The sequence below is a fragment of the Phyllostomus discolor genome, chromosome 1, assembly GCF_004126475.2.
Source record: "Phyllostomus discolor isolate MPI-MPIP mPhyDis1 chromosome 1, mPhyDis1.pri.v3, whole genome shotgun sequence".
Lineage (NCBI taxonomy): Eukaryota > Metazoa > Chordata > Mammalia > Chiroptera > Phyllostomidae > Phyllostomus > Phyllostomus discolor.
The window spans coordinates 169,755,755-169,776,199 of NC_040903.2; the positions used below are offsets into that span (position 1 = coordinate 169,755,755).

The window sequence follows — 20,445 nt, forward strand, 5'->3', positions numbered from 1 at the left end:
AAGGATAGGGGCTGGTTGCCAGTGGAAACAGCCCAGTGATTAGAGGGTTGGAACTTTCAGTCCCACCCACCTGATGCTCCAGGGAAGGGAGAGGAAGTTGAATCAATCACCAAAGGCGGGTTAATCGATCATGAGTATGTAATGCAGTCTCCATAAAAACCCTAGAGAATGGGGTTACTAGAGCTTCCCGGTGTTCGTGAACTCGTGGGGATGCGTGGAGAGTGGTGCTCCCAGATCGGGCACGGAAGCTTTGGACTGCTTCCCACATACCTTTCCCCACGCATCTCTTCCATCTGGCAGTTCCCGAGTTACATCCTTTTACAATAAACCAGTGATCTAGTAAGTAACGCATTTCTCTAGCCATTCCAGCCAATTAGTTGAACCAAAGAAGGTTGTGGGAACCTGGGGTCAGAGCCAGTCAGTTAGAAGTGCAGGTAAAAACCCTGGACTTGCAATAGGCATTCTGAGTTGGAGGGGGTCCTTGGGACCTCCAGGCTGTGGCCAGTTGGTCAGAAGCACAGGTAGCCTGGCCTTGCATCTGAAGTGTGTGTGTTTGGGGAGAGGGGAGAAGGAACAGCCTTGTAGGAATGGATCCCTTAACCCATGGAATCTGATGTTATTTTGAGGTAGATAGTATCAGAATTGAATTGAATTCTCAGACATTACTGTTGTTTGAAAATTGTTTGATGATGTGGTGAACCCCCCCTTCCATGATGGAATTTGGTCTGGGAACTCAATTTACTTTAAAATGTTAAAAACGACAACATTTATTTTTTAAATGAAAAAACAATGGCCTGGCTGGCATGGCTCAGTGCATTGCGCCCCAGCCTGCGAGCCAAAAGGTCACCTGTTTGATTCCCAGTCAGGGTACATGCCGGGGGGTCACAGACTGGGTTCCCAGTTGCAAGCATCTGAGAGGCAGCTGATCAATGCATCTCTCACACATTGATGTTTCTCTCTCTCCCTCCTTCCCTTCTCTCTAAAAGTAAATAATAAAACCTTTAAAAAAGAAAAAGCAATGAAAAACATTAAAGTATGTCACAGAAGACATGCTGTGGATTATCATAAATTGTCTTCTCATGCTAGAAATACTTGTTTTGGAGCCGGTGAATATTTATCCAGCATGAAAGATCTGTCAGTTGCTGCCTTCTGGTACCTGCAGATGAGGGAGATGTTAAAAATGAAGTGCAAGAGGAAAGCACATGGGCGTGGGAAAGCCTGCCTGCCATCTGCCCCAGAAGCAGTGAAGGGCGTGGGTGCTTTCTGCACCAGGTCAGCCTGGGAGTTAAGTGTGAGGAAGCCTCACTGCTCAGTGAAGTGTCTTGGTTTTATCCTCTGAGCCTATGCAAAGGGAAGCTCCTGGGGATTTGCTTTTAGCAGGAGAGTTTCACCGGCACAGCCGTGCTTTAGGCGTGATCCTCTGAAAACAGGAGGGGCAAGACTGGGTAGGGAATGCGTGAAGCGTCTGCAGCCGCAGAACCTGAGCCACAGCAAGGAAGGAGAGTGGTTGAGGATGGAGAGTTAATCGAGGAGGAATCCCAGTGCCTTGGCAACTGGCTAAAAGCCAGTTTTACTTACTGCTCTGTATCTACTCAGTGCCCGGCAATAATTGCTGCATAAACATTTGACCACATGAGAGAATTCAAATTGAAGGGAAGAAAGGAAGAAGAGCCAAGGATGTCATTTAAGGGTCTGGTCTGGGTGCCTGACTGTCACGGTGGCATTAGCAGAGATCTGGGACTCGGCCTGGAGCAGGAATGAGGGAAGGTGTTGTGTTCGGACTGGGTCTCCTGGTGTGTTCAGGTGTCATCAGCAGCTGTCTTTTCCCAGGTCGGTCCTTTCTTTGACTGTTGCCTCTGCCCTTCCTTCTGCCAGCTTCCCCAAATTACATCAGAACAATGTTTTGGTATGGGGCGCTTTTTTCATTAAATATGTTTTTAAATTTTTTAAATGTATTTTCAGATGGGGGGAGGGAGGGAGAAAGAGAGGGAGAGACACATCAATGTGTGGTTGCCTCTTGTGTGCCCCCTACTGGGTACCTGGCCCACAACCCAGGCATGTGCCCTGACTGGGAATCGACAGGTGACCCTTTGGTTTGCAGGCCCGTGCTCAATCCACTGAGCCTTACCACTCATTAAATATATTTTGAAAAAAGAAATGTATTGATACTTTCATGCTCCCTGGAAAAATCTCACAGTCTTGAACAGCAACTGAGGTAAGATCTTAATAAGACAAAAGTCCTGCCCTGGCTGGTGTGACTTGGTGGACTTTGTGCCAGCCTATGAACCAAGAGGTTGCCAGTTCGATTTCCAGTCAGGGCACATGCCTAGGGTGCAGGTCTGGTCCCCAGTTGGGGTGCATACTAGAGGCAACCAATCAATGTTTCTTTCCCTCTCTCCCTCCCTTTCCCTCTCTCTAAAAATAAATAAATAAATTCTTAAAAAAAAAAAAAAAACCCTTGGAAATGAGGGGAAAAATTGGAGCCACCTATTCTGGCAATGGGACATTGCCATACAAAGCCATTCTTTAATACGCCTGCCCCAGAGTTGGTTAGTTATCCAGGGCAGGGCTTCCCAGCCTTCTTCACATTACTGGCATTTTGGGCAGGATGATTCTTTGCTGTGGGGCTGTTCTGTGCCTTGTAGGACATTTAGCAGCATCACTGGCCTCTGCTCACATGCCATCGCCTGCTCCCTACTGCTCCCTACTTTGGGTTGCTGAGTTGTGGCCAAATATGTCACCAGATAATGCCAATGTCCCCTGGGAGGCATAATTGCCTCTGGTTGAGAACCACTATTTAGAAGAATGAACATTTGTTTGACTTTGCTATTTGCTATGAACTAAGGGCTCAAACTCCATAAAGTTACTTGTCAATTTGCAGATCTTATTTTGTAGAGATGCAAATAATTTCTGCTCAGGAGAGGAGCTACCCCTAAATGTTATGGCTTTGTATCATCTTGTAGGGCATGGACCAGTTTTGTATCTAGCCTAGGAAATTGATGTAATATTCCTTTGTAAATGTCTACATGTAGCCAGTTTCTCAAGATGCTGTTTGAGCCAGCTTTACCGTTGTCTTAACTGCTTCTCTCATTAAATAGTGAGTCAAGTAAGTTTTTGACACAAGTTCAGTGTATTTTGTGGAGAGATGCTTCTTAATCCCCACCAGGAATGGAAGGAAGGTGCTAAAGGCTGAAAGTGAGGAGGGCAGTTAGAGAGAGATTGCAGGGGCCGAAGTGCAAACGAAGGCCCCGCCCAGCCAGTAACAGTAGGGAGAAGAGGAGACAGCTAGCTGTGTGGCAGGAGGGATTTACAAGCACCACTGAGATAGATTTGCGAAAGCTTGGAATGCAAGTCTGAGCTAGCAGCCTTCTGACCCAATGTTCACAATGGTGGCCCCAGTCCATGCCAACCTGGAAAGGAAAAGTCAATCATGCTAAAGTATAATTTTCACAGAAGTTGTAAACATAACTCTACACAAAACTGTTTAAGGATTCTTTTTTTTTTTTAAGATTTTATTCATTTAGTTTTAGAGAGAGGGGAAGGAAAGGAGAAAGAGGGAGAGAAACATGAATGTGTGGTTGCTTCTCGCATGCCCCCCATCCCCACTGGGGACCTGGCCTGCAACCCAGGCATGTGCCCTGAGTGGGAATCAAACCAGCGACCCTTTAGTTCACAGGCCGGCACTCAATCTACTGAGCCATACCTGCCAGGGCTGTTTAAGGATTCTTAAACGTGGCTCTGGCATGGTGCCCCCAGGACAAAGATGCCAGGCAGTGGGGCCACAGAATCTCTGAACTGAAAAGTTGGTCTCTCAGAGTCAGGGTTAGCAGTTAAAGTTCTTACACAGTGAGGCCCGGAGGAGCCAAGTGAAAATTCACAAAGTACGGAAGGGGAGAGAGAGAGAGTGCATTTAAATTTTTATTTTTAAATTTATTGATTGGAGAGAGAGAGAAACATCAATTTATTATCCCACTTATTGATGTATTCATTGGTTGCTTCTTTTATGAGCTCCGACCAGGGATTGGACCTGCAACCTTTGCATATCCAGATGACACTCTAACCAACTGAGCTGCCCAGCCAGGAAAGGGGAATGTTTTTAAAAGATGTCAGTAATCAGGTTGAATGTGCACTGGATAGTCCCTGGAAATGGACTTTGCGCCTAAATCCCAAATATCTCATTTCCTCTTTATTTCCATTGCAGAGTACAGGCCAGAAAGCATGTCTATTAATAGGCATGGAGAAAGGAGCACCAATTAATCCAACTAAGCTTTTCCGGCCTCAGTCAACACCTTCCCATCCGTAGCAGTACTGGTCTGCTTTCATTTGGTGTTAGTGTCTTGTCTCCTTAATCGCCAGAGAGGTCTGGCTTTCTTATTCGGCCATTCATTTGATACATGACTGTTTTTCCTCAGGTTCCCATAATTAACTTTGTTTGCTTCTCTGTATATGTTTCTGCTTTCTTCCAGCCCCCCTGGCCTTCCAGGGGCATCTCCAACTATTTTCACAACTCACCTTTTCTCCTCTCTCCACTCCTCTCCTCTCCTCCCCTCCCCTCCCCTCCCCTCCCCTCCCCTCTCCTTCTTTTCTTTTCTTTTTTTCTCCCCTCCCCTCCCCTCTCCTCTTTTTTCTTTTCTTTTCTTCTCCTCCTCCTTCTTCAACAGAGCACCAATTAAGTTAGTCCCTTAGTTGAAAAAAAAATTTCCTCATGTGTATAATTGGATCAGTGTGGTGGTAGATACTATTCATCTTTGCACAGTTGCACAGACCATAATATGTATTATATCTGCGGTTTGTGAAATGGAACCTAATTAGATCTCACAAACGTATCTTATTTAAATAACACCCCAGGTAGTAGATTTGGCCACTTAGAATGTGGCCAAGATTAGATGCTTCCTAATAGATGTAATATAAACTTGTGTGGCCCTGGTTGGTGTGGCTCAGTGGATTGAGCGCTGGCCTACAAACAGAAAGGTCACTGGTTTGATTCCCAGTCAGGGCACATGCCTGGGCTGCAGGCCAGGTTCCCAGTTTGGGTCATGTGAGAGCCAAGTGATAGATGTTTCTCTCGCACATTGATGTTTCTCTCCCTCCCTTCCCGTCCCTCTAAAAAGAAATAAATAAAATCTTAAATAAAATAAAATAAAATAAAATAAAATAAAATCTTGTGTATAATGCCTATTAAGATTTGGCTTGTTTGCTTTCTCTTCTATGAATTAGGTTCTGATTGTCCCCACAAAATCATTGACTGGTATTTACATATCCAATATCAAGTATATTTTTGGAACTTAGTGATACGTCATTTCCTAGGCAGCTGCTTCCTTAGGTCCTGAACTCATTCCCCCTCCTCCCCTGTTTCACTGATTTTTGTCACTTTCCCAAAATGCCAACCCAAAAGGTTAAATGCTTTGTTTCCAAGCACAGCTATTTGGTCCTAGCAAAATCATTCACTTCCTGCTCCATTCCTTACATCAAAACACATTCCAGGTGGATCCCAAATTTAAATGTAAAAAACCCACAAAATTTTATAAATCTCAAGGAGATAAAAGGAAAAATATAGATAAATTTGATCATATAAATAATTGCAAACTTCTGTGTATCAGTGTTACACCTAGGAAAAAACTCCCTAAAGCCAATTCAAAGTCAAACAGCACAGTGGGATGAAATAGCCACAAAACCAGAATGAAGGGCAACTCACTGATACAGTCAGAAAGCTCTTACAAATTAAAAAAAGTAACGGCACATAAAAATGAATAGAAAAAATTCATGGAAAAGAAATTTAAGAAGTGCAAATGGCCAACAACATGACAAATGAGGCTCAGGCCTACCAGCAGTCACAAAACCACAGCGCGGTGTCATTGTACGTCTGTTCATTGCAGAAAAGACAAAAAAGGTAATTTCAGGTTCTGATGGGGGACAAACAGTACTTTTGTAGTAAGTGGCTAAAACCTTGTGGGTAGTGTCAATGGAAAAGTTTTAAAGCTGCATCTTTGACTCAGAAATTAAACTTCTAATAATTTATTCTTTTAAAAAACTTAAACAGATTTTATTTATTTTTAGAGAGGAGAAGGGAGGAAGAAAGAGAGGGAGAGAAACATCAATGTGTGGTTGCCACTTGCCTGTCCCCTACTGGGGACCCGGCCCATAACCTAGGCCTGTGCCCTGCTTGGTAATTTGGTTCACACAGGCCAGTACTCAATCCATTGAACCATACCAGCCAGGGCTCTAATAACTTACACTATAAAAATAGTTGCACGAATGCATAAAGCTATATGTAGTTTTTTAATGTAGCAATTTTTATAACAAAAATGCATTGGAAAGGCTTCCAGTCAAGATGGAGGAGTAGGCAGACATGCCTCGCCTCATTGCACAATCATAAGAAGGAACACAACGACTTAAAAATGAAAACACCCAGAACTGCCAGAAAATCACCCAGGAAGACACTCAGGAGAACCATACAGAAGTCCAGCAACCAAGACTTTAAAGAAGCTATATTCATCCAGGCAGGTAGGAGGAGTGGAGAAGGGGAGTTGCGGTGGAGGAGACTCTGCGGCGGTAGCAGTGAGCCGGGGGCAGAGAAGCAGCGAGGTGGCAGCAGGTGGATCAGGCAGCTCCACACTCACATGTGGTGGATGAAAGTCAGGGAGACACCTTGTGAGCGAGCCCAGCTCCAGGCTGGACCGCACAGCCCAGGGCTCCAAAACCAGGAAAAAGAAAGCCTCACAACTAATGGCTGTAAACCTAGAGGAGCTTGGGGCAGTAGAAGACACTGCCATTACACATGCAAACCCACCCACCCTGGGAACCACAAGCAGGACAGCAGCTGGAGGGGCACCAATTGTGTTTGGGAAGTGGGTGAGGTGACTGGAAATGGGGTGAGGGCCAGGCGAGCCCTCAGGAGTCAGCCAGCAGCGGCATTACCCCTTCTTCTACCCCTCCCCCACACAAGGACCCACGGTCCTCCCCCCACCCCCAGTGTATACCCAAGGCTTTGCTCCATACAACTTAACAGGTGCACTAAAACAGAATCGAAGTGGCTCTACCTAGTACACAGATACAGGGAGGCTGCCAAAATCAGAAGACAAAGAAATACGGCCTAGGAAGGAACAGAATGAAACCCCAGAAAAAGAACTAAGCAATGTGGAGGTAGCCAACCTATCAGATGCAGAGTTCAAAACTCTGCTCAGAAAGCTCAAAGATGTCATTGAATAGGTTAAAAGCAAAACAAATGAAGGCTCTACTAAGGGAAATAAAGAAGATTCCACAGGAAACCAACAGTGAAGGGAAGGAAGCCGGGATTGAAATCAATGATTTGGAACATAAGAAAAAAAGAAACATTCAACCAGAACAAAACAAAGAAGCAAGAATTCTGAAAAAATGAGAGTTTAAGAAGACTCTAGGGCATCTCCAAAAGGACCAACATCCAAATCATAGGGGTGCCAGAAGTAGAAGAGGAAGAACAAGAAATTGAAAATTTATTTGAAAAAATAATGAAAGAAAACTTCCCTAATTTGGTGAAAGAAATAGACATACAAAACCAGGAAGCACAGAGATTCCCAAACAAGTTGGACCCACAGAGGTCCATACCAAGATACATCATATGCCAAAGGTTAAAGATAAAGAGGGAATCTTAAAAGCAGCAAGAGAAAGGTGGAGAATTACCTACAAAGGAGTTCCCACAAGCCTGTTAGGTGATTTCTCAAAAGAAACTGCTGGCAAGAAGAGACTGGCAAGAATTAATTCAAAATGATGAAAAGCAGGGACCTACAACCAATATTACTCTACTCAGCAAAGCTATCATTTAGGATTGAAGGACAGATAAAGTGCTTTGAGACCAGGTAAAGCTAAAGGAGTTTCTCATCACCAAGCCCTTATCATATGAAATGTTAAAGGGACTTATTTAGGGAAAAGAAGATAAAAATTATGAACATTAAAATGACAACAAACACACAACTATCAATAATTGAATCTAAAAAAAAACAAAACAAAACAAATAAGCAGGACAGGAACAGGATCATAGATATGGAAACCATGTGGACAGTTATCAGCTGGGAGGGGGGAAGGGGGAGAATGGGAGAAAAGATACAGGGATTTAGAAGCATAACTGGTAGGTACAGAATAGACAGGGGGAGGTTAAGAACAGTATAGGAAATGGAGAAGCCAAAGAACTAACATGCATAACCCATGGATGTGAACTAAGTGGCAGCTATTGCTGTAGGGAAGGGGGGAAGTGAGTGGAAGGGGGCAAAAAGGGGAAAATTGGGACAACTGTAATAGCATGATCAATAAAATATATTTTGAAAAATAAAATGCATTGGAGATAACTTCTTTTACATGGATAATAATGTACTAACATTGAATGACTTTCAATGTACATTGTAAAGAGGAAAAGCAACTTTCAAAAGGGCAGGTAAAATATCCAATTTTTTCACAAAATTATATTTGTTGACTGCCGTTGATATATGTTCTGGAGAGTTCCTACAAGGATACCATGAGTCAGTCACTAGGTTGTTGATTAATATCTTAGAAATGAGTGATTGTCCCTCCCTCCAGGGCTGGGCAGGGCTCATCCATTCACCCACTCTCTCCCTCACTCATTCCTCGAACACTGTGCACCACAGGCTGTGAGCGTGAGGTTAAGCAAACCGACTCTGAGCTTGGATTGCCTGGGCTTGAACACACCACACAGAGCTTTTATCTTGGGCACGTTACTTTCTTCTCTTCCCTTACACTTGATCCACTCTGTCTCCCATTATGGGTGGAGAAAGTTAGGCCCAGTGACTAGAAAGACTGCTTCCTAGGTGGCTTTCCCGACAGGAAGAAGCCGAGGTGGACCTAGAATTATACCAGGAGAGGTGGCCTGCCCGTGCACGTTCTCCTAGTGTGTTCAGCTGGAGTGGAGTGGAGAAGGGAGTGTGAATGTGGCCAGACCACCAGGGTATAAATTCTGGTCCTAACCAGAATTAGAGTGAGTTACTCGATGTTTCTGTGCCTCATAGGATTTGTTGTGAGGATTCAGTGTAAGGGGCTTCGAACAGTGCCTGGCACACAGTGAGTCTCAGTATGTGTTGATTGTTGTTGTTTGCGAGGCACTAGGGATTAATAAGTGGACAAGAAAGCATAGTCCTTGTTCTGAAGGAGTTTACAACATAGTGGAGAACAGAGTGTGGGGATGTTCAGGATGTTACAAGAGCAAGGAAGAGGGGGGTCTGGGCATCTGCCCAGGGGAAGTCACAGCCGAGTTGAGACCCAGAGGAGGCAGGAGTGGGCATTACCTCTGGGTGCACGGAATAGCCTGAGTCAAAGCCCAGAAGTCAAGGAGAGAGCCTGTTTATTTCCAGAAATTTAGAGAAAAGCAGGGGAATTCCTGAGCACAGACTGTGGCAAGGGCAAGGTATTGTGATCTTGAGAACAAGACAATTATGCTGGACCTTCAGCCTGGCTGTTCCCTCCAAGCCTAGTATTTGCTTAAACCGGGTAACCCATCAGTTATTAGCCTACATGCCCTGCCTCCAGGATGTCTTTCAGGATTCCCAGCTTCCCACAGAGCTTTAGGTCTACTTGCTACAGGTAGCCTTGGAAATGGCCACACGTTATTGTTACTACTTGTTTGTTGCTCCTCCCAGCTAAACTGACCCACCAGACTGCATTAGCGTGGCAGTGTTTACCAGTGTTTACCTGTTAGCATGTTCCAGGTATGGATGAAATAACAGAGGCAGGGAGAGGATCCAGGAGCTTCCCTGGGATAAAGGGAGCTAGAATTTTCACTTGGGTTCTTGAATTCCATGACCATTTCATCACGTCTCTAGCCCACCGTCAGTTATCCGGAGCAGGTATCTACCCACAGCAGACATGGGCTGCCGCTGCAGGACGCCACCCCCCCCCCCCCCCGCCACCCCCCGGCTAGGGCCGTGGCAGGACATGTGCTCCAGGACAAAGCTCCCCTCTCACGAGCAGAAACTGCAGTGTTAGGAAGGCACTGAGGGCCAGCTTCCGACTGTTTGGCCTCCCACCTGCTCATGTCTCCACTCTGCCTTCCCGGCAAGCAGGTATGGGTGAGAATGCAGAGACTCGCCCCTGGTTCCTGCAGTCCTGTGCTCCCCTCCAGGAAGGCGGTCTCTCTGTGCCCAGGGCCCAGCACATTGCCTCACTGGTTTATGCCCGGAAGATGGCCATGGCCATAACTCCACATGCAAAACTTTCATGTATACAGTTGATAGGAACTTATGGGCCAGCACAGTGTAGAGAAGCCCCTAGAAATACTTTTTAAAGATCAAGAAAATAGAACTAAAATGTACTGTATGTTCTTTTGTCATTCGGTGCATTTTTATGTTTTCATATATTAGTTAGTCATTTTCCTTGAAAATATAAAATAAGTAAGTGAGGTGACATTCTGTGTTAGATGGTGCCAGTGTCTGATCATCTTGTTTAAATTAAGTGGCTCTCATTATAATACTCAATTTTACATTCATAAAACGTCATTTCTACTAGTATCCAATTAGCTATAAATGTACACACACACACACACACACACACAATTTATTTTCTCAAACAAAGATCAAATCTGTTCAGACAGGTCTGCAAAGAGGTAAAAAAAAAGCCTAGTTAACTTCTGAAATCAAAGAGAACACTATTTATTTTGTTTCTTGAGATTATTCTTTTTTTAAAAAATAAAAAGTATATAATGCATAGGCATTTTACACAAATCATAAAATTGAGACAAAAAGGGGAAACTGAAAACCAGGAGTAATCACACCCCCCTGAGTACTGTGGTTAATGTTTCACTGCCTTTTCTTTTCCGACTCCTTCCTGAAATGTGTTCTTAAGTAAGCAAAACCCGGTGGAGGTGGAGAGAAAGGGAAGGAGAGCTCCTGTTCAGTGTTCTGCAGGCTTTCGGGTAGCTTCTCTTCGCTCCCCTGAGACATGTGCCTTTCTCGTGCCTGCGACTCTTAATATCCCGGAATCAGGAAATAGCTTCTGTGTGAGTTAGTTTGTGGATGGTGCTCATGTCAGAGACCTGAAGAAGTAGGGGCCAAATAAGATAGAAATGTATTTCTGTCTCAAAAAGATGAAACCCAGGAGTAGACTGTCCAGGACTGGCTGGTGTCCAGGACTGGTGAAGTGGCTCCATGGTATTACTTATCTTTCAGTTTGTGACTCTCGTTCTCAGCGTTGCTTCCAGGTCCCAGATAGTGCTGAAGCTCCAGCTATTACATCTGCAGTTATGAGAATGAACGAAAGAGAGAGGAAAAGCCCTGGCTGGTGTGGCTCAGTGGACTAAGTGCCAGCCTGGGAACTGAGAGGTTGCCGGTTTGATTTCCAGTCAGGGCACATACCCAGGTTGTGGGACAGGGCCCCCCACTGGGGGTGTGCCAGAGGCAGCTGATTGATGTTCTGCTTGTATATCTTGATGTTTTTCTCCTTCTCTTCCTCTCTCTCTAAAAATAAATCAATCAATAAAAAAGTTTTTAATAGTGAAGAAGGGCATAGACTCTTCCTTTTAAGGAGCTTTGCCCTTTCACAGTTCCAATTACATTTTTGTTCTGGTGTGATATTAAAAAGATCTTACCAATTTAGGTGTCATAAAAATATTTATATATTTCCAGAAAATTTTAAATCTTAAAATTTTAAACCTGGAGTCTTTTCTTTTTAGATTTAAGTCTGAAATGTATTTATATTTATATTGTGGAGTAGGGGTCTAACTTTCTTTTTCCAAATGGCTGCAGTCAAGGGAAATTTTCTTTAACTCACATACCTGTGCCTCTTGTAAGCACTCGCCAGAGCCCTTCTCAGTTGTTTGGACCTGCATTTCCAACTGTTCCCTTTTTAGTTTCAGCCTCAGGGCTTCCACTCTATCCAGTGCATGTCTTTTTCTGCACTTACACATGACTATTATAATGTAGTTTCAGTTATTTCTCCCACACAAGACTAGGCACCTTGAGAGTAGGGACCATCTAAATCAACTTTGTATCTCTAGCATTTAAAACTTTGCAGCTTCCTCAGCACAGAGCGGAGCGAGTGCCATTATTGCCTCTTGGACCCCTCTCCCATGCACAGCGTCACAGCGCAGTGAGGTGGGTTGTCCCCCACTACATAAAAGGCGCGTTGAGACAAAAACAAAACAAAACGAAACAAAACAAAAAAGGCCCAAATGAAAGAACAGATCAAAGCTTCAGAACAAATACACCTAAGCGAGGAAGAGATAGACAACCTATCAGATGCACAGTTCAAAGCACTGCTGATCAGGATGCTCACAGAACTGGTTGAATTTGTCCACAAATTAGATGAAAAAATGAAGGCTACGCTAAGTGAAATAAAGGAAAATGTACAGGGAACCCATAGTGATGGGAAGAAAACTGGGACTCAAATCAATGGAATGGACCAGAAGGAAAAAAGAAACATTCAACCAGAAAAGAATGAAGAAGCAAGAGTTCAAAAAAATGAGAAGAGGCTTAGGAACATCCAGGGCGTCTTTAAACGTTCCAACATCCAAATTACAGGGGTACCAGAAGGGGAAGAGGAAGATCAACAAGTGGAAAAGTTATTTGAACAAATAATGAAGGAGAACTTCCCCAATCTGGCAAAGGAAATAGACTTCCAGGAAGTCCAGGAAGCTCAGAGAGTTCCAAAGAAGTTGGACCCAAGGAAGTACACTCCAGGGCACATCAGAATTACATTACCCAAGACTAAAATGAAGGAGAGAATCCTAGAAGCACCAAGAGATAAGGTGACAGTTACCTACAAAGGAGTTCCCATCAGACTGTCAGCTGATTTCTCAAAAGAGACCTTGCAGGCAAGAAGGGACTGGAAAGAAGTATTCCAAGTCATGAAAGGCAAGGACCGACATCCAAGATTGCTTTATCTAGCAAAGCTTTCATTTAGAATGGAAGGGCAGATAAAGTGCTTCTCAGATAAGGTCAAGTTAAAAGAGTTCATCATCACCAAGCCCTTATTTTATGAAATGTTAAAGGGACTTATCTAAGAAAAAGAAGATAAAAACCATGTGTAGTAAAATAATAGCAAACTCACAATTATTAACAACCACACCTAAAACAAAACCAAACTAAGCAAACAAGTAGAACAGGAACAGAACCACAGAAGTAGATATCACATGGAGGGTTAGCAACAGGGGAGTGGGAGGAGGAGAGAGGGGGAAAAGGTACAGAGAATAAGTAGCATAGATTGTAGGTAGAAAATAGACAGGAGGAGGGCAAGAATAGTATGGGAAATGTAGAAGCCAAAGAATTTATGACACATGGACATGAACTAAAGGGGGGGAATGTGGGTGGGAGAGGGTGTGCAGGGTGGAGGGGAGTGAAGGGGGGAAATGGGACAACCGTAATAGCATAGTCAATAAAATATATTAAAAAAACTTCACAGCTTCCTCAGTCAACAGTTGTTACAAGGAATGAATGCATGGAATGCTGCTGTGTTAGGCTCCATTTAGAAGATTGCTTCCTAGTGACCTAATAATCACGTTATTAACAGGCCTCCAAATCCTTTGAGAGTTTCCCCAAACAAAATTAACCCCTTAGGTGCTGCTTGGATTTCAATTGGCCTCAACTCTGTGACATTGTATTTTAGTGTATAGCTTATACCTTAGGGAGCCTCTATGCATTTATTGCAGTAAATATTAGTAAGCTATATAGTTCTAAGACTCCAGGACTTAGAGGACCCTCCCTGGAATGCTGAGGAAGCTGTTCCTTCAGGAAACATTCATGGCGACTACCTCCTGCGAGCTCTCATCCAGCTGTGGGAGGGAGATAAACCAGAGTCAGGCACGGTCTTCGCCCCCATGACACCACAGTGAGGACAAGGACGTGTGAGGGGGCACAAAACACATGGCTTTCCTTGCCCTCTCCATCTGCAGAGCAAGCTGCATTATTTCACCTGAGAAGATCGTTGTTTTGCCTACTTCCAGAATTTTCCTCTTTAACAATTACTTGTTACAGTGACTTATTGATTATTGAGTTCTGTGGGATTTCTTTCTTTTATCTTTTCTTTCTTGAATATCTGCTCCTTTATTCCAGGTCAGTTGGAGTGTGTCCAGAGGGAGGGAGAGCACAGGGCATGCAGAGCCAGTGGAGCTCAAAGGAGGGAGAGGAGAGTGCCCCTGCCAGCCAGGAAACACAGCTGAGCGTGAGCTTCCTCGTACACCCCTGACTGGAAACAGACTTGATCACACGGGATCGTTTAACCACTTCTCATAGCCCCATCTTCGCTCAGAGCTCACTGACACAGAACATTAAAAAAGGGCTCAAAGGCCCCCCCCCACTATGCCCTTCCTCTTCAGTCCTGCAAACCCCAGCTCAGCCCATCCAGTAACATTACATTTGTTTGTGTATTCTTAATCTATTTTCACTTCTTGCCTCTTTAAGTTGTGATCTGTTCTCTGGTCTATACGATATTGGGGACTGTGTAAACAGTTCTTGCAGGAAGAAGGCAACACTGTCAACGTCATTACGCCACTGTCTTCAGTGGAAGGTCACCCTCCTGGATTCAGTTTGTGCTTCGCTGGCAGCCACCTACTCGGCTCTGCCAGCAGGGGGCGCTGGAGGGAGAGGGTGAGGCTGGAGGTGGGGCTTCCGTTTGCTTCCTCTCTACCTTCTGCCTCGGTGAGCATCTCCATGCCTACGCTTTGGAGTGTGGTTCGTTTTATGCATTGAGCCCAGTTTAGGGTAAAAGCCAATGGAGACACCAGCCATCTCATAAGAGGTCTGGATCCCAGCCTAGGGGGACTTGGGTTGAGCTCAGAGCACCCAGCGATAACTGAGTAGTGTCCCCGTCACAGACCTTAGTTTCAACTTGCTGGCACCTTCCTTCCCAAACTCTAAGTTTAATAATTGACATTTTTCTTTATTCCTGTAGGGTAGGGGTGGTAGCTGCTTTCAGCAATTACTACTTCCCTAATAATTTAGTGTCGTCTACCTCTCCCCACCCCACACACATTTTCAATTATTTACTTATCAACTGTATACCTAGTTAAGTTCTTTATATTAAATTTGCTATTTCAAATAGCTGACCAGGATGCTGCACAGTTGGAGGGGTGGTGTGGGGGTGAGGGAGTGAGGCAAACAGTGACCAACAATGTCGGTGGCTTTGGAGAAGGCATTTTCCACCCTCTATTGCTAAGACCACCCCAAGGGGCTCTCACTGAAGTCCAGCTGCTCATAGTGGTATCTATTCTTCAGACTGCCAGGACCCCCAGGCTCACAGATATTACTGAGGGAGGTCTACAGTCTGGAGCCCTGTGGATACATACCTCTACAACGGACAGATTGTCAACAGTCACGGAAAGACCAGCAAATGGATTTTTTGCAGTAGATGCCATTTGAAGAACAAACTGGTTTTCATGGACTTAAAAAAAAATAAGCAAAGAAACAATCCTTCTATTTTTATTGCTTCACTCTTGTAATGTTCAGGGAACGTAAGAGGAGTGACACTTGGACTCCAGGCCAGGAGAAGGCAGGGTGTGTACCTGTGTGTCTCTGTGATTCTTTGCAAAAGGGGCCAGGAGGGAAAGCTATCAGGTTCTCACATGAGCATGGATAGATTTTTATGAATTGTTTTATGGCAGGAGAGCATCAGTATAAACTGGACTGTCCTGCTTGAAAGAGCTGCTTGACTTCTCAGATATTGACAGCATTTTTTACTGCCCTGCTCACCTCTCTGAATGACTTGTTCTTGAGAATATGTTCCTGAATAATATATCTGGGCTTGTTCTTTTACCTGAGAGCAGGAAGCTGAAAGGTGAGTGATAAAGCCACCTGCTGCTCTCTGCTTTACAGAAATTGAGGAGGAGCCTGAGGCAGTTTCTTGGACGCCCCACAACTATCAGAAACTACATTTTGGAAGAGCTAAAGGAAGACCAAGGAATATGGGGTTTACATTTGCTTCCATGGAATCCAAACAATCTTCCCTTGGAAATAGAAACAGACTGTGGCAAGACATCTTCCCAAATTAGGAGAGAAGCTATTGAAGGTGAGAATTTTCTTAATTTTACATTTTTTTCTTCCTCTTAGATTCCCATAAAAATACTGCTGAAGTGGATACAAATCTTATACTTAGAGAATGCAAAAAGGAAGATAATCATTGCTAGATGTGTCACATTTTGTTTCTCTTTCTCTCCTTTTAGGGGTTTTTCCCTATAGTGTCTGGTTTTCTTTGGTGGTAGTTGGTGCCCTGTATTGTTTTGGAAGGTAGTTGTGGTTTGGTTGAACGAGTATTAGGCTTATAGAGAAAACAAGGGAGGAGGAAGAGTGAAGGGTCCCAGATTTGCTTCTTATAACATATGTGATATTTGGTAAGTTATTTAGCTCCTGTTTTTTTATGTATAAATGTCCTAATAGAACCATATTTTAGGTATATTGTGAAGATTAAATGGGAAAATGTAAAGAAATATTTCTGGCCCATAGAAAGCACTCATTTAATATTGTATATGCATCACTCTGTGTGTGTCTTATGTAAATATATTTTAAATTTGGATAGACTAAGAGTTATGTATATGAATGATTAAATGCATTTTTGGATTATATATACTTTTTAAGAATATTTTTTAAAAAGGGTGGTTAGATTTATGTTTAACCAATGAACATGTGAAAAAACATTCTAACAGAAATTGCCAAATAAGCACAAGAAATGTACTTATTCTTTTAAAAGGACTTTTGAATTTCTAGAACTGACACTGAGAGTCTGGATTTCATGGATATTTTTTTCTGGATCGATCAGAATTTCTATACCTAGATAAGAGCTATGTTAGAAACAGGGTGGTAAGGAGTGGGGAGAACAATGTGGCACGAAGGGTGGGAACTTCCTCTTATTAATTCCACCTTTACATTAGCAGGTGCTCTGTTCTGCTTCCTTCTGTCTCTCCTGGGGTGGAGGTGAAGCGAGGTCCTAAATGTAGCACAATCGTCTAATTGTAGGGTCAGATTATAGACCTCCATCAGCAAGCCAAGTGTAAGAAGCTCCTAGGCAGTCAGGTCTCAATTGAGGATATCTGTCTAGAGAAGAAAACTTTTTTTGCCATTACTTTGGAGTTGGATTTTGATGTTCCTGGGAACACATTCAGGTTATTTTGTAACTGAAGGCATTTTGTTCTGTCCAAGGATTCCATCCTCCTCCTCCTTTCATGCACCCAAACTCTACCTATCTCCCATGCTGTGAAGATGGTTTGGTGGAAGAAGAAACGCTGCAGGCAGCATTACCTGTGGGCCCTGGGCTGCTATTTGCTGCTGGCCATTGTTGCTCTGAGACTTTCTCTCAGAATGAAATGTGACTTTGATTCCCTGGATCTGGAGTCCAGGGACTTTCAAAGCAGGCACTGCAGGGACGTCTTGTACAGGTCCCTGAGGTTGCCAGCAAAGAGGTCCATCAACTGTTCTAGAATCATTCAAGGGGACAAGGAAGCAGTGATTGAGGCCCTCCTGGACAAGCTGGAGGTCAAGAACAAACGGGAGCCTTTCACAGACACCGACTACCTCAACATGACCAGAGACTGCGAGCACTTTAAGGCCAACAGGAAGTTCATACAGCACCCACTCAGCAGAGAAGAGTTGGACTTCCCTATTGCATACTCTATGGTGGTCCACGAGAAGATTGAAAACTTTGAAAGGCTGCTGAGAGCTGTGTACGCCCCTCAGAACATATATTGTGTTCACGTGGATGAGAAGTCCCCAGAAACTTTCAGAGAGGCAGTCAAGTCAATTATTTCATGCTTCCCAAACGTCTTCCTGGCCAGTAAGTCAGTTCGGGTGGTTTATGCCTCCTGGTCCCGGGTGCAGGCTGACTTGAACTGTATGGAAGACTTGCTTCAGAGCTCAGTGCCATGGAAATACTTCCTAAATACGTGTGGAACAGACTTTCCTATCAAGACCAATGCCGAGATGGTCCTGGCCCTCAAGATGTTGAATGGGAAGAACAGTATGGAGTCCGAGGTACCTAGTGAGGCCAAAAAGTCTCGCTGGAAATATCACTATGAGGTGGGAGACACAATATACATGACCAGCAAGTTGAAGGACCCTCCCCCTTATAATTTACCTATGTTCACGGGGAATGCCTACATTGTGGCTTCTCGAGGCTTTGTCCAGCAGGTCTTAGAGAACCCCAAATCCCAACAACTGATTGAATGGGTGAAGGATACCTACAGCCCCGATGAACACCTCTGGGCCACCCTGCAGCGTGCTCCTTGGATGCCTGGCTCCGTTCCCTACCACCCCAAGTTTCACATGTCAGACATGGCTTCCATTGCCAGGCTGGTGAAGTGGCAGGGCCACGAAGGAGACATCAGTATGGGGGCACCTTATCCACCTTGCTCTGGCACCCACCAGCGGTCTGTCTGTATCTATGGGACTGGGGACCTTCACTGGATTCTTCAGAACCATCACCTGTTGGCCAACAAGTTTGACCCAAAGGTGGATGATAATGTTCTTCAGTGCTTGGAAGAATACTTACGTTTTAAGGCCATCTACAGGACTGAACTCTGAGGTGCGCTGAGACTGTTGCTGCCTGTGGGACAAGAGCATGTGCAGACATGCCCAGAGTGTGCTGGGACAGTGCGGGGTGGGAGACCGGGCTCTCTGGAACCCATGGCATCCCCCAGGGTAAAGGGCTGCTCTCGGAGTGTGGGTAAGTAGATCTGCTGTGTTGCAAAGGCCTGCCCTGCATGAACACCGCCTCACCCCACCTCGCTCCCAAAGACCCTCCGCTGACCTTCTTCCAGAGTGAGCATATGAACCGGTTATTTGGGAGCGTCAGGGAGGCAAGTATATGGCACGGGCCCCTGGATTTTAGTTGAATGCTTAGTGTCCCGCTTTTTCATTCTGTGGAGATGCCATTCCTAATAGTTCGAGGTTTGGTAGTGGGGAGGGGGAGTTTGATGGAAAGAGGGCCTTCTCTTTTGTACCATTAATTTTAAAATAAATAGCTCCTGATTCGAAGCCCTACCTCTTCTTTTTGTTTGGTAAGCCAGAAATAAGACAAAAGTATGAGACTTTTTTTTTTTTCATTACTGTTGGTGACGTTTACAACCACTGATAGCTGGCAAGAGACTCCCCATTACTCCATAACAGTCATGGCAGGCTGTGTAAATAGCAAATTCAAAAGGGTGAAGAGCAGTGGAGCTGATGCTTTCATTTCTGCAAGCCCCCCTCACGTCGTTTACATTGCCAGGTCTGTGACTCTTCTGTGTGGGAGAGGGCAGGGTGATTTAACCAATCTGACCACTGAATCCATACGTGAAAATTAACAGCCCAAATTTTTCCAGCTTCACAGCCAAACCCTAATGTACCATAACAAAGAAAATTATTTTAGGGAAGGTCACCATATAATTTTTTGTCCAAAGCTGGAACACATTAAGGGGGGGAGGGTGCATGGCTGCACTGTTAAACTTACATTGGAAAAGGAGAATAAACTAGGACTGTTCAGCTACCCCAAGAGGTCTGGCTGTTTCACACTTAAGCCTCAGTTTGTGTGGTGTGAATGATGTTCCCATTGACAATCATGATATTGTTCTTTCTTCATTTCTGATTATGGCTCAATCAGTTTTGCTCTCATAACCAACTTATATATGTAACTTATACAACTTACGTAACCTCTGTACTCCGAGTAGTTATAACTGTGTTTGACATGGCGCATTTTCTCTTTATAAGCTAGTGACTACTTTTTATGAAGCTGTATTCCTTTGGTAAATGGGCATCTCCATCACCAACCTGCCTGCATCCTAATGTTGAGTCCTCTTCCCTGCACTCCCGGCCCCACCACGGAGATGACTGATGAACAGCCAGGCTCAGCAGAGGAGCCCCTGTGAGGCCTGGTCTCAGCAATGGTGATCGCGGGCCTCTCCACTGCTGCTGTGGCAAGTGGGCAGAAAAACTTTCCTGAAGACACCTGTTCTGAGAAAAGAACTCAGGTCTTTGGCCTCATAGTCAACTTCCTCTGTAAATTTTCATGTGAAATAAATGATAATTTTTTAATATAAATAAACTGTGAACCTGTTACTTTAGAGGACTAAGTTGCTGGAATTTTCCAAGCATTGACATTTTTTTTCTAGAAATACATTTACGTGAATAGGAAGTGCTCTTTATTGAATAAGGTCTTCATATCAGAAGGGTCAAACTTTGCACTGGCTGGTGTGGCTCAGAGGATTGAGTGCCAGCCCACAAACCAAAGGGTTGCCAGTTCTATTCCCAGTCAGGGCACATGCCTGGGTTGTGGGCCAGGTCCCTAGTAGAGGGTGCATGGGAGGCAACCACACATTGATGTTTCTCTCCCCTCCTCCCTATCTCCCCCCTCCCCGCCCCGCCTCTTAAACACACACACACAAAGGGTCAAATTTCTGCCTCATTGTGTAGTTTACTTTAGAAATCATATGATTAAACCAACACATTAAATCAACCCTGAGTCACATTTGTTTCTTTAACCTTTGCCTGGAAAGGAAGAATTGTGTAA

The 20,445-nt window shown here is 44.3% G+C and overlaps 1 protein-coding gene across 1 annotated transcript; it reads left to right on the forward strand.

Moving 5' to 3' along the window:
• The first annotated feature begins 15,482 nt into the window (after window positions 1-15,482).
• On the forward strand, window positions 15,483-19,431 carry GCNT3 (glucosaminyl (N-acetyl) transferase 3, mucin type). The gene is made up of 2 exons (XM_028507274.2): window positions 15,483-15,978; window positions 17,106-19,431. Exon 2 carries the CDS (start codon window positions 17,166-17,168, stop codon window positions 18,480-18,482), a length of 1,317 nt encoding a protein of 438 aa, XP_028363075.1. The 5' UTR covers window positions 15,483-15,978; window positions 17,106-17,165; the 3' UTR covers window positions 18,483-19,431.
• The last annotated feature ends 1,014 nt before the right edge of the window (window positions 19,432-20,445 follow it).